This window comes from Salvia splendens, chromosome 12, assembly GCF_004379255.2.
Source record: "Salvia splendens isolate huo1 chromosome 12, SspV2, whole genome shotgun sequence".
In the NCBI taxonomy this organism is placed as follows: Eukaryota; Viridiplantae; Streptophyta; class Magnoliopsida; order Lamiales; family Lamiaceae; genus Salvia; species Salvia splendens.
This window is the reverse complement of record NC_056043.1, coordinates 10,601,750-10,616,792: the sequence shown is the minus strand read 5'-3', so window position 1 is coordinate 10,616,792 and position 15,043 is coordinate 10,601,750. Positions and strand designations below refer to the sequence as shown.

Below are 15,043 nucleotides of genomic sequence, written 5' to 3'. Positions count from 1 at the left end.
GTGATCAGTCTAATAAGCAAATTGTGAAAATAATGAAGATTCATCTATTGTGTCCTCTTCCCCACTATATGATAAGCCTATACGTGGTTTGTTTGATGCATCACAATTTTCTTCATATAATCACCAAGAACAAACAAGAAACAAACAATGGCTCTTCATCCCACAAATGAATAAAAGTGTAGAGTTAGAAATCTAAACTATGGGATTGCAGTCAAACAAGGGTGAAAAGCAATGCCATAGGCAACCCATAGGGTCTTCCGCCTCCCGGTGCAGGTAGTCGGCAGCACAGAGCCGGGGAGCTTGAGCCATTCCCGGGTAGATAGATTGTATGTAAAAAGTCGATTCTTGTAGCTAGTTCTGAGGGACAGCATAAGCAAGGCTTCGTTACCCAGACAATGCATTGTAACGTACTTCTTTCCATAAAACTCCAAGCACCATTCGTTTGGCATTCTGTCAACCTCCTTCCACAGCAGAGTCGTCATCTCCAACTCCCATATGCTTACGCATGATGCTGCATCCTCCTTCAGCAGCCCCACCATCATGATCCTGCCCCCGCTCTCTGCCACTGTGTGACCACTCAAACTCATATGAGGAGGGGCAGAGACTGCGTACTGCCTCCACATCCCGGTGTTCACCTCATAAGACAGGATCCCGTCCGGCTCTGACCCCATGAAATACAGCCTCCCCTCAGTTGCAACCTCCCTACACATGAACACCGTGAGCTCTAGTGGAAGCTTGATACTCGGGGGCATGCTTCCTGGACTAATCCAAGAGTTAATTGCAGAGTCGTACACTTGGTAGTCCCCATCACTACCAACACAAAGGATCTTATATCCACCATTCTGCATTTGTGTCATCCCTACAACTGCACGCAGCCACACCGGCCCTGACCTGGCTGGCAACTCCTTGAATGACCTTGTCAGAGGGTTACACACGTAGAAGCTTCTGTAGCTGAAGTCAGCGAAGCAGATGAGACCTCCAGCTGATGCCACTGGTGACTTGATCACTTTGGATGGCAAAGCAGCCAAAGTTGGATGGTGCCACTTGTTCAATGAAGGATCGTACATTGATCCGGTTCCCGTATATACGTCCTTGCCCTTGGTGATGGCATAGAACCAAGGCTTAGCATGCTTTACTTGGCCACATTGCTGGGAGAAGGTTTGAGAAGTAAGAAATGAATTCCACTTCCGACAAACTGAACGGAACCGGAAAAACGTTGCTATCGAAACTCTTGCCATTACAGCTTCAAACAGATCCTCTGGAAAATCTTTCCAGATCTCACCATCCATAATTTCATCTGCTTTTCCAATTCCACCACTACGCCCCTTTCTACCTCTCTTTGAGGCTCTAGCTTTGCCCGATTCAACCATTTTTATATTTCTCAGTGAATTCAAAGACAACTCACAATAATATTATGATAAAGTCTAACCCTAATCTAGAATGGAAAGAAAATCAAAGCACAACAACTTTGCACATATTTATTCTAATTAACTAGGTAATCAAATAAATATCAAAACAATTTATGGAATTTAATATATATATATATATATATATATATATATATATATATATATATATATATATATATATATATATCTTGATCGTCAATCAGCTGCAGAAATATCTCCAACATTTTAACCATAAGATATTGTACATAAATCACATCATGTATTCAGTTTGCTGCCAATGCAGCCTACTTCGAGCGAGGAAGCTGTACGATCTCACAGCGCTGTATGCGTCTCTGCTGCCAATTCTTGGACACACACACGTGCATTATCTCACTATGTCTGATAGGACATCTGACTCACAGGCTGAAGAACCCACCGTGAAGACGAGAGCGTCGTGAATGATGGCTCCGGACCGGCGAAGGGGAGCTTCGGCGCAAATCGACCAAGACACGGGGACGATCTCGAGCAAGGCAGACCCCATAGATCAGTTAGAAGACCCCCACGATTTGCGGATGAGTAAACCAGATTTTAGTTCTGACCCAATACGGAAACTAAGACAGGAAAAATGGGAGCTTCTAGCATGACGGGGTTCTGTTGGATCGTTGGCACTAGAATTTTTCTTTGTTTTTGATTGAGATAATGGTTGTAGTTTCTACTTCTGGAGCTGTCACTGAGATATGTTTTGCATGGAGAAGATATCAAATTTTTAAATAGATTGGAAGATGGTTAGCTTACAAATGACTCTTTATCTCTACTATTTAAAGATGGAATACTAGACAACTCTTCTAGAAAATGAAAACGCATGCTAGAGAAATAAAGACTAGTGTCATAATTAGCCAACCTACTAATGACACTCCAAACAAAAAACATAATTAAACTTTTGCTGCACATTAACTACAGTTCTCCCTCTTAACGTGCTACTCCAAGACATCAAGAAGGTCTCTGAACTTGAAAAACTTTTCCTTTGGAAGTGCTTTGGTGAAGGTGTCTGCCACTTGATCTTGCAAAATGTGAGCTGAACTTCACCTTCTTCAATGGCTTCTCAGATGAAATGATATTTGATGTTGATGTGTCGAGTGCGGCTATGAAAAACAGGATTCTTGCTCATAGCAATTGCTGATTGGTTGTCCAAAACAGCTCAGTAGCTTCCTCGTGCTTCATTCCAATATCGCCAAGAATCTTTCTCTAAACCAATACACTTGTGATGTCGCCATAGCAGCTGCAACATATTCGTCTTCAGCGGTTGGTAGAGGTCTCCAAACCGAACCGAACCGGACGAACCGGCCCGGAACCGTCACCGGCGGTTCCGAACCGGAACCGGAACCGTCGGCGGCGGTTCGAACCGGGACCGGAACCGCCGGTTCCGAAGGGCCGGTTCAGGTTTGCGAATTTTGAAGAACCGTAATCGGCGGTTCGGAACCGCCGGTCTTGCCGAAACCGTCGGTTCGGCGGTTACCGACAACTCCCAACACCTTTTCAGGCCTACTTCCTAGCCTTTTCAGAAACCGTTGACGGAAACCGTCGGTTTTGACCGAAAAACCGCCGGTTCCGCCGTTGTCTTTAAAAATTTGAAATTTGAAATTGACGAAAAACCGCCGGTTTCCACCGAAAACCGGCGGTTCCGGCGGTTCGGCCGTTATTTTCAAAAATTAATTTTTTTTAATCACAATTTTCCCCTTTAAATACCCCCTCCTCTTCATTTCTACTCACCCCATTCTTGTGTTAATAAGAATTTCTCTCTCAATCTCAATTTCTCTATTATCCATCCTCATTCTCTCAAGTTGTTTACGTTATTTGCGCTCATAATTTACTCACGTTGTTCACGTTATCATCTTCACACAATCACACTACTCTCTATTCTCCACTTTCAATTTCCATAAATATTTATATCATGTCTTCATCTCGTCGTGGTGGTGTTCGGGGCAAGGGAATTGCCCAAGATCAAAGTGATACTCGTCGTCGACGTGCCCCTTCTAGAGCACAAGTTGCGGAGGAGGTGGGAAGGCTAGCCGCTCTTTGAGCTCAAGTAAGTTATAATATGTTTTAATTTTTTGTTAATTCATTTTTATTAAATTCATAATTTCATTTTTCAACATCTATGTGTCTATGTATTTTATTTTTGTGTTAGTATTTTTACTTAGTTGTATAATTTTCGTAGGAGGAAGAAGATCGAAATGCTGCCTTGTTACTTGCCCTCGCCGACGACGACCAATAAGGGGGGCATTCACATTCGACTTCGCGTTTCGAGTACGATGTGAATCTATCGTCGGACGAAGGCTGAAAGAGCAGGTTTGTGCAGGTGTCGTTTCAAGCAAAGGGTGTATCCTACTGATCAGTATGGAAGTCCCTGCTAAACCTGAACCTTGTATCAATAATTCCTCAACCCTCTTCTACTGGGTAGTATAGTGAAGGTAGGGGTCGAATCCCACAGAGATGAATGCGTTTTGTGAATTGTGGTGATATTCTGGAAAGGTTTGGTTAGCTACCACGCTTTGGGTTGAGACTTATCTAGACTGGAATTTAAGGTGGTACTCTACTGTCTAGGAGGTGGGAAAAGTGTTGGACAGGCGGCTGTGTACGTGGAAAGTGGGGAACATGGTTTTCAGGAAGTATATGGAAAGTACTAGTTTACTATAAAAGGTCAAACAGAATATCAGAGGAAAAGAGGTAGTTAGGTGACTAGACTGACAGATCTGTAGAGTACCAGCTGAAAAGGTAGAAAAAGTAAAGGACAAAAGCAAAAGTAACTAAAAAAGTAAAAGTGGTCCCAAACTTGGATGTGGATGTTATCTTCTTCAACATGAATAAACTCAGATCAACAATCTCAGATTTCATGAACGAGAAACACAGATTAACAAACTTCACAGCTCAGATCTACAATTAAAACTTCGAATCAAAAGATCGAACACTGAAACTGCAATTATGCTTACTGGTCAACATGCAGGGTGGCAGAAATCACGTAAACTGGGTTTTCACACTTAACTAATTCAGATCTAAAATCTAACAGCTATCTAGACTTGCAAACTCAGAGAGATCAACTACAGAAGTTAAAACATGCGATTCCACACTGGAAATTACCGTAACAGCTAGATCTAAGCTATCTAGGCAGAAAGAAGCGAAAACAAACATGAACCGATGCTGGAAAACAACTTCATAGCATTTAGAAAACGTTTGGATCACAACCAAGACTTCAAAATAAGCAAAATACTGGAAATGCGAAAGATCCAACGTAGAGAAAACAAACAAGATTAACTAGAAAGCAAATAAAGATTATTTTTGTCACTCCGGGCGATGGAACTGCTAACTACGATCGTGCTGACTGGAACGAGAGAATGGAACTCCGGCGAACTGATGATTTTCAAGTGACCATGGCTGTGGCGAGGAACGAGAATTACGAAGGATAATGCTGAAGGAGGAATCTACCGAAGAGAAATTGCTAACTAAGAGTAGGAGTTAACTAACTAATTTCTTTTTTTCTCTCCAAGTGGCTTCCTTTTATAGGGAGGCCTCCCTTGATTTTTAGGGTAGACTTCGAACATGAAATGACTCTTTTGCCCCCTTGCTTGCGGCTGATCTTCCCAGCTATCCTTCTTCTCCATCTCGAGCCTTTTTGGCATGCATACTGGTCAGGATAACAACATCCTGACGCCCTTTTCGCCTGAGGTATCCGAAGATTTGCCTACTGGCTAGAACACTTCCCTGCACACTTTAGTCCGATATGCCCATAAAGCATCTTCTAACCTTACACTCCAGTCCTTCCTAGAAGGATTGACAGTCTTCTCCAAAATCTTCTTTATCTCGCGGTTAGAAATCTCCGCTTGACCGTTTGCTTGTGGATGGTAGGGGCTTGATAGTGTGTGGTGCACACCGTATTTCTTCATCAAGGCTTCGATGGTGCGGTTACAGAAGTGGGTGCCTTGATCGGATATTATGGCCCTTGGTACTCCGAATCGACTGAAAATGTTACTTTTGAGGAACTTGGCCACCTCCCTTACTTCACACGTGCTTGTGGCCTTGGCTTCTACCCACTTGGAGACGTAATCCACTGCAACTATGATATACAAATTGCCATAGGACGAAGGAAAAGGACCCATGAAGTCCATTCCCCATATGTCGAATAACTCACAGACAATTACCGGAACTTGGGGCATCTCATCTTTTGCAGATATCCCACCGGTCAGTTGACAGCGTTCACAACTTCTGTAGAACTCGTACGCATCCTTGTTGAGGGTTGGCCAATAAAAGTCGCTATCCAGAATCTTCCTTGCCGTCTTCTTGGATCCGAAATGTCCTCCACATGCTAACGAGTGGCAATGGATCAGAACGTCCCTTTGCTCCCAGTCAGGAACGCACCTCCTTATCACTTGATCGGATCCCACTCTCCACAGATATGGGTCGTTCCAAAAGTAGTATTTTGCTTCACTCTTGATCTTCATTCTTTGGGCCTTGGTAATACTCGGTACTTCTGGAAGCTCTCCAGTCACTAGGTAGTTGGCTAGGTCTGCATACCATGGTTCTTGCCTTACCTTTTCTTTTCCTTTTCCTGTATCGTACTGGCCAGTAAGCTTCATCACTTCTTCCCAGTCAATCTTCCTGACCTCAAAAATTACCTCACATAAATGGTCTTCTGGAAACTTGTCGTGCACCTCTTCACTGTTTCCATCTTGCACTACTCTACTTAAATGGTCCGCCACCTTATTCTCGGCTCCTCTCTTATCTTCCACTGCCCAATCAAATTCTTGTAACAAGAGGACCCATCGGATCAAGCGGGATTTGGATTCCTTCTTGGCAATCAGATACTTAATCGCTGCATGGTCAGTATAAACGATGACCTTGGATCCCAACAAATATGGCCGGAACTTTTCGAAAGAATACACCACTGCCAGCATCTCTTTTTCAGTGGTATCGTAATTCCGCTGGGCTTGATTCAGTGTCTTAGATGCATAAAAAATTACGTACCTCTTCCCATTGATCTTCTGACCCAGTACGGCTCCCACTGCATAATCGCTGGCGTCGCACATCACTTCGAAAGGGTAGTCCCAGTCAGGAGCCCGTATGATAAGTGCGAATATCAGCTTTTCCTTGAGAAGGTTGAAAGCGGCCTTGCATTGCTCATCAAAGATGAACTCCACTTCATTCTGAAGAAGTCGGGTAAGGGGTTGGGCTATCTTGGAGAAATCCTTGATAAATCTTTGATAAAACCCGGCGTACCCTAGAAAACCCCTTATGCCCTTCTGATCAGTAGGGAACGGTAATTTGGATATAACATCCACCTTGGCTCGATCCACCTGGATTCCTCTCTCTGAAACCACGTGTCCTAGAACAATCCCCTCAGTGACCATAAAATGACACTTCTCAAAATTCAAAACCAGACTTTTTGTTTGACACCTTTCTAGAACTATGTCCAAATGATGAAGGCAAGAGTCGAAAGAGTCTCCGTAGACCGTGAAGTCATCCATGAATATCTCTATGCAGTCCTCAATCAAATCGGAGAATATGCTCATCATACATCGTTGAAACGTACCTGGAGCGTTACATAGGCCGAAAGGCATGCGCCTGTATGCATAGGTTCTGAATGGGCAAGTGAAAGTGGTCTTATCCTGATCTTCAGGATCCACGTAAATTTGGAAGTATCCGCTGTACCCATCTAGAAAGCAAAAGTACTTCTTCCCAGCCAATCTCTCCAACATTTGGTCGATGAAAGGCAGCGGGAAATGGTCCTTCTTGGTCGCATTGTTCAGCTTACGGTAATCGATGCACATTCACCAACCCGTGACTAGCCTCGTTGGGATCAGCTCATTCCTCTCATTTTGAACAACTTGGATTCCCGACTTCTTTGGGACCATGTGGATCGGGCTGACCCACTCGCTGTCCGGCACTGAATAGATAATCCCTAGCGACAACAATTTCAAGATGTCCTTCAATATTTCTTCTCGCATGTTGGGGTTTACCTTTCTTTGGGCATCTCGATGTGCCTTTGCTCCCTCTTCCAGCCTAATGTGGTGCATGCAGACGTCGGGGCTTATTCCCACTAAATCTGTAAGGCTCCATCCAATTGCCTTCTTGTTCTTACTCAACACAGTCAGTAGCCTTGCCTCCTGTTCCTTTGTAAGGCTACTGCTGATGATCACCGGATATGAGTTCTCCTCTCCGAGGAAGGCATACTTCAAATTCGATGGCAATTTCTTCAGCTCAACTTGGGGTGGAAGTGTGTCTTCGGGTAGAGGGTTTTTCTCAGCCTCTCCTTCCTTCTCTAGTTCTCCCTCTGAAGATTCCTCTATACTGACTGGTAGCTTGGCCCCTGTGGCTCCAATAAATTCTGATTTCTGGCAGAAGTCCTTAATTGCTCCCTCTATCTCTTCATCGGTCAACCCTTGGCTACTGATCAGATCACACCATGCAGCGGCTTCTACGTCAGCTTGCTCATACACATCTAAAGCTTGGAGTTTCTCCTGCAATAGTTCGGTCTCAAGAAAATCTTGGACTAAGGGGTCAATCACATCAACATAGCATACATTTTCAGAATCAATAGGCTTTTTCATGCCCTCATTGATATCAAAACTAAACTTCTCCCCATGAAAATCAATGCAAATTGTTCCCTCAGCCATGTCTACTATTGTCTTGGCCGTCCTCAAAAATGGCCTTCCTAACAATATGCCACTAGATTCCCTAGCCTCGGACTCACTCATTTTGATCACATAAAAGTCAGCAGGGTAGGTAAAATCATGCACTCTAACCAACACATTCTCTAAAACACCCTCAGGACTTATGCATGACCTATCAGCCAGTTGGATCAACACCCTAGTACTCGACAATCTAACTCCCTTCAATCGGTTATAGATTGACAAATGAATGACATTAATAGAAGCTCCAAGATCACACATTGCATGCTCGACTTTCACATCTCCTATAGTTATAGGCAAAGTGAACATACCTGGATCGGCCCTCTTGGGCGGTAGCTTCTCCTGCACAATTGCAGAATCGATCCCTTCTACCATGATCTTCCCATCCTCCTGGGTTTTCCCGGCTATGAATTCCTTAATGAATTTCCCAAGTGGGGGTAGCTTCACGGCTTGGAGGAATGGTATGGTGACATCCAATCTCCCAAAAATTGACAAGTAGTCCACCGGGTTCTCCTTCTATCTTTTTGTAACAAAGCGGAAAGGGAATGGTTTCTCCCCCTTTTTCTCCTCTACCGGTCCCTCAACAACCTTCTTGGAATCTTCATTGGGCAAATTCTGGGTCTGAGCCTCCGTTCTGGATTCTACCTCTTGATGGGGTTTCTTCCTGACCAGTACGTTCTCGGGTTCACCTCCTCCACATGGCGTCTCCCCCAAGAAAAATGGGTCCTGTATCCGAGGCATGGATCTCTTAAGATCTTCCACTGAGATGGTGTCGCCCCCTATCTTCGTTCCACTCGGCTCTCCACTTGGTTGTTTCGGTCGAGGTCCATCATAAGTAATTCCTGACCTCAATGTAACCTTACTCACATTCGCCTTTTCGGGTATTTGGACTGTAGACGGAAGTTTCCCTGCATTTCCTCTTATTTCACCCATCGAACTGGCCAGTTGGGCCAACAGCCTATTCATCATATCCATGTTCGCTTTATGTTCCTTCTGGGCATTTTGCATCCCCTGCACTACTTCGTTGTGGGATTGCAACTCGCCCTTGATACCTTGCTGCGAAGCGAGCAATTCTCCCATCATGTCCTCCATGGACCTCCTTGACCTGTTAGGGTATTGTGACTGATTTGGGCCTTGGTGCTGGTTATACTGGGAACTTTGGTTGGGCTGGAAATTTTAGAAGTTCTGCTGGTTCTGGTTAGGTGGGTATTGGTTGTACAGGCCAAGAGGGTTATACTGGTCTTGGTGATATTGATTCTGATTTTAGTTTTGGAACTGATTTTGGTTCTGATGGTGTTGGGGTGCTTTATTCGGCTGATTTTGGTAATTTTGGAGGTTTCTCTGGTGGGGTGGTACATAAACAGGGTTTTTGGTTCTGGTTTTGTGAGTGTTGATTTTGGGATTGTTGGTTCCTTCCTGACCAGTTGAACTGGTGGTCCGGGTTTGCTGCTCCACGGTTGGGGTTTTGGTTCGGGTGGGGGTTATATTGGTTCTGACCTTGACCTTGGTTTTAATTTTGGTTCCCATCTCCCCATCGAAAATTTGGGTGATCCCTCCATGGTGCGCCCCGTTGTCTCCCCTGGATCCAATTCCCATTTGAGTTAAAATACCCGGCAGCATTAGCCTGCTCCATACTGACCAAGTCGTTTGGCTGATCATAGCTCGGTCCTTGGTTTCCCTGTTCTGTACCCTTGTAGTTCCCAACTGGGGAAGTCGGCGGTGTATTCTTCTCGATTGCGCTCAGGAGTGACTTCTTCAGCTCATCCATCTTCAAATCCATCTCCTGTTCAAGCTTTTGCTCCTGGTCAATAGACGAGGCACTTGCAACCCTTTCTCGGTTGTATCCATCCCTTGAATGGTCATACTCCTTCTTCGCACTCAGTAGCTTCCTTAGGACCCTCTTTGCTTCGCTGACCCGTAGCTGCGTGAAGCTTCCTCCCGACGAAGAATTGGCCAGGTCCTTGGTTGTTATGTTCATCCCCTCATAGAAGGTATGATGTATCTCAATGTCCGCCATGCGATGATTGGGACATGCATCTAAAACTCCCATATACCTCGCCCAATAATCGCTCAAGGGTTCATCGTACCCTTGCTTCACACTAGTTATTTCCCTCTTCAGCGCGTTTGTCTTGGATGATGGGAAAACTCGCCTAGGAATACTGACTTGAAATCGGCCCAACTCTCAATGGAGTCAGGGGGCAGGCGCATGAACCAGGTGTTTGCCTCCCCTTTCAAAACGAACGGCAAAGCCTTCAATCTGTAATCATCCTCGGTCGCCCCTGCTAGCCTCCTCTGCGCCCTACAAATCTTACAAAACTCATGAAGGAACTCGTAAGGCCCTTCGTAACTCTTCCCGCAGTATGTAGGCAGAATTGCGATCACATGAGGCTTCACATCACAGGCAGTTTGCCCTGAGGTCACAACTATGGCTTGAGGTGGTTCTCCCTCGGTATGTGCGTTCAGCGTCCTGATCTCAGGATCTTCTTCTCCTTGAGCGGACATCCTTCTCGGGTTTTCCTCTATCCTTGGTATCTCTTCCAGTATTGGTCCTTCTATGGTGTATTGCTCCTCGTCACTACTTGAATCTAAGTCAGACAAAGCCGTCGACAAGCCGGATCGAGTGGTTACGAGTATAGATCCTCGCTGAAGTATCTTCGGCCTCCACTGGTCAGGAGCCGAGCTGCTTCTCATAAACTGAAATAAAAAGAAAGAGAAAAAGTTATCCACAATATATACGCCAAAGTATCACGCACAATAGCTACTAATAACGTCATCCATCCCCGGCAATGGCGCCATTTGAAAGAGCAGGTTTGTGCTGGTGTCGTTTCAAGCAAAGGGTGTATCCTACTGATCAGTATAGAAGTCCCTGCTAAACCTGAACCTAGTATCAATAATTCCTCGACCCTCTTCTACTGGGTAGTATAGTGAAGGTAGGGGTCGAATCCCACAGAGATGAATGTGTTTTGGGAATTGTGGTGATATTCTGGAAAGGTTTGGTTAGCTACCACGCTTTGGGTTGAGACTTATCTAGACTGGAATTTAAGGTGCTACTCTACTGTCTAGGAGGTGGGAAAGGTGTTGGACAGGCGGCTGTGTACGTGGAAAGTGGGGAACATGGTTTTCAGGAAGTATATGGAAAGTACTAGTTTACTATAAAAGGTTAAACATAATATCAGAGGAAAAGAGGTAGTTAGGTGACTAGACTGACAGATCTGTAGGGTACCAGCTGAAAAGGTAGAAAAAGTAAAGGACAAAAGCAAAAGTAACTAAAAAAGTAAAAGTGGTCCCAAACTTGGATGTGGATGTTATCTTCTTCAACATGAATAAACTCAGATCAACAATCTCAGATTTCATGAAAGAGAAACACAGATTAACAAACTTCACAGCTCAGATCTACAATTAAAACTTCGAATCAAAAGATCGAACACTGAAACTGCAATTATGCTTACTGGTCAACATGCAGGGTGGCAGAAATCACGTAAACTGGGTTTTCACACTTAACTAATTCAGATCTAAAATCTAACAGCTATCTAGACTTGCAAACTCAGAGAGATTAACTACAGAAGTTAAAACATGCGATTACACACTGGAAATTACCGTAACAGCTAGATCTAAGCTATCTAGGCAGAAAGAAGAGAAAACAAACATGAACCGATGCTGGAAAACAACTTCATAGCATTTAGAAAACGTTTGGATCACAACCAAGACTTCAAAATAAGCAAAATACTGGAAATGCGAAAGATCTAACGTAGAGAAAACAAACAAGATTAACTAGAAAGCAAATAAAGATTGTTTTTGCCACTCCGGGCGATGGAACTGCTAACTACGATCGTGCTGACTGGAACGAGAGAATGGAACTCCGGCGAACTGATGATTTTCAAGTGACCATGGCTGTGGCGAGGAACGAGAATTACGAAGGATAATGCTGAAGGAGGAATCTACCGAAGAGAAATTGCTAACTAAGAGTAGGAGTTAACTAACTAATTTCTTTTTTTCTCTCCAAGTGGCTTCCTTTTATAGGGAGGCCTCCCTTGATTTTTAGGGTAGACTTCGAACATGAAATGACTCTTTTGCCCCCTTGCTTGCGGCTGATCTTCCCCGCTATCATTCTTCTCCATCTCGAGCCTTTTTGGCATGCATACTGGTCAGGATAACAACATCCTGACGCCCTTTTTCGCCTGAAGTATCCGAAGCTTTGCCTACTGGCTAGAACACTAATTATGTACATTATACTGACCAGTAACCAATGCCTAGAATACGACTTATCAAAGGCGATGATGGATCGCATCAATTCCCCCCTTCTAGCACCGTCCAAGTTGGCGACAATGATGAGGAGGAGGTCGATGCTCCTCCTCCCGCAGGACGACAAAAGAAAAAGATGCCTCCCAAGTTGAAATCCGAGATTTTCACCAAACATATCAAGAAGGTCCCGGTGGTAATTTCAAATCCTAATGATCCGACCAATACCGTTGAGACAAGTGAGTTCAAAGCATATTGCAACTATTGCGATAAAGTCTATCCATTTGTTATCGGTGGGGGATATGGTACTCTCCATCGCCATTTGAAGGCAAAACACCCCGTGGAATATGGACATTCTAAGTCCCAAAGCCAAATAAACTTCCCCGCCGGCTCATCGTCTCAAACAGGTACGCCGCTATTTAAATATGATCCGAAAAATGTTACCGATGCTATGGTAAGATGGGTGGCAATGAAACATTTGCCATTTAATTTTTTTAATGACAAAAAATATGAAGTTACTATGCAAACCGCTTTTAATGTTGCTACAAAGAGAATTCCCCCCTCTACTGCTCAAAGATCTAACAACCGTCAGTTTTTTGACAAAAAAAGAGAGGTTGGAAAATTTCTATCCACCTTGGGGCACAAAGTTAATATTTGCTCCGATGTGTGGACGGATTCTTTCCAACGAAATTCTTACATGAGAATTTTATGTCATTTTATAGACAATAGTTGGTCTTTAAATAAACGTTTAATTAGTTTTAGACAATTTCCTTCCCCACACACCGCACAAGCAATTGCATCTTTAATTATTCAAGTTTTGAATGAGTATGAGTTATGCAACAAGATATTTTCGGTTGGTTTTGATAACGCAACCGCTAACACCGCAAGTATATCCGATTTAATTGCGGCTTGCTCCCCGGCGATAAGTGGTAAGTATTTTCACCAACGATGTATTTGTCATATTTTAAACTTATGTGTACAAGATGCTTTGTCTTTATGGCAAAGACATATTCAACCTATTACTACAGCTGTATCCTTGATCCACTGGAAGCCTCAAATTGGCATGACATGGAAGAAGTATTGCCACACGAAGAAAATAAGGTACACAACTTTTACTTTAGACGTGTCTACTAGATGGAACTCTACATATGATATGTTGCATTCTACATTGGAGCATATAGAATATTTAGTTGATTTTTATAGAACTTACCATGTTCATGATTTATATCTAACATCTTCTTGTTGGGATCAATGCATGAGCTTGTTTAAGTTATTCAAAGGTTTTCGAAATGCCACTATTGAGTTATCGGGTGTGTATTATTGCACATCCGTTCGTGTTTTAGAACATTGCATGATCATATCACTTGGTTTTAAAACTGCAATGAAAAATTCCACAAACAATCTTGAGTTAATGTGTGTTTTATATTACATAGTTGAAAAATGGCTCAAGTATTTCAACGAGATCCCCACGGTTTTTTTGCTTGCCAAAGTTTTGGATCCAAAGTGGAAAGTAGTTGGTACTTTCAAAATTTTATAATTTTATTACAACAATTTGGCTTCTATTGATCTTGAACCACTCCGAGCTCTTTGATAAAAATCACAGATACATTAAGCATATCTCATGCAAAGTATCAGCTATCACGTTGCATCACGCAAACATTTCGAATAAACATTTTCGTTTCCATATAGGGCTGTGAAAATTCTTTTCTTTTCCTGGAAATCTAAAAAATTTCATTTTCCTTCTCAAATGGAAAATATTTTCTTTCTTTAAAACTATTTTCTGGACGAGCTGGCTTCGACCCCTGTTTCTGCTGCAGTTGATCGTGTTGAGCTGAGGTGTTGGGATCTTGTGCTTATCATTCTGTTCACTTCCTAGCCTAGTACTATTATTCTGGACTCAGGCTTAGAAGGAAGATTCTTGGGTCAGAGCGAAAGAATGATGCTCTGATACCACTCTGTCACGACCACATCTCCCTAGTCAAAGAAAGTGTAGTTATATCGCGACTAAAACTTACTGAAGTTGTCTCAACTCATCATGAATATAACTTAATTTAAGGAAACATTGTCTGAATGTGCTAAAGATAACATAGTACTGAATCAGAGTGAAATCAGGGACATTGTCTTTACAAAAATAAGTCTAAGTTTACGCAATGGAAGAGTACCAAGACAGATGTAATATGTATGAATACATACTACACCAGCTATCCTTCTACTTATTTAGTCTTCTGTCCCAACACCTCCTCTGCCTCGACCGATCAACCAACACATTAAGGAAAACAATATGCAGGGCTGAGTACTTGATATACTCAGTGGGCTTATGCCGAAAACTGTTTTCTTTTAGTTGTCAGCCAAGATGAGTGAACGCGGGGTTTTTCTGAAAACAAGTCCCGGTCACTAAAATCTGTTATTTCTTTCTAAAATAGACTGCAGTCTTTTAAACTTCTGATGATATGCCATATCAAACTGCGTGAATCGGGATGTGGCCACATTCCACGATCACTGGGCCGGCCAACCTGGCGCTAGCTCACGGTCCCTATGTGTACACTAGTCCGAGTAGGATTTACCGAATTCGATTTAATTGGTTGGCATAGCCAACAGATAGGCAATCATAAAACAAAACATGGCATGACAACTAATACAAATAATCATGTTTTCACATAAAACACGCTTTAAAAGACAGGAGAGAAAGCCCACCTCGTCTGCTTAACTCTTTCAAACGGGTGCTTCATGACT

General features: G+C 43.2%; 1 protein-coding gene across 1 annotated transcript; it reads right to left on the bottom strand.

Annotated features, from left to right (window-relative positions):
• Positions 1-197: 197 nt before the first annotated feature.
• LOC121757524 (F-box only protein 6-like) lies at positions 198-1,929 on the bottom strand. The gene is made up of 2 exons (XM_042153052.1): positions 1,783-1,929; positions 198-1,400 (listed from the first exon to the last, which is right to left on the bottom strand). The coding sequence occupies exons 1-2, from the start codon at positions 1,927-1,929 to the stop codon at positions 198-200; spliced, it is 1,350 nt and encodes a 449-aa protein (XP_042008986.1).
• Between the last annotated feature and the right edge of the window lie 13,114 nt (positions 1,930-15,043).

Bases quoted from the DNA above. Each gene is read 5' to 3' on its own strand.
- LOC121757524 (XM_042153052.1), bottom strand. From the start codon at position 1,929: ATGGGGTCTGCCTTGCTCGAGATCGTCCCCGTGTCTTGGTCGATTTGC. The intron at 1,401-1,782 runs GTGAGATAATGC...TATTATTGTGAG, and splicing joins CAGATGTCCTATCAGACATA to TTGTCTTTGAATTCACTGAG.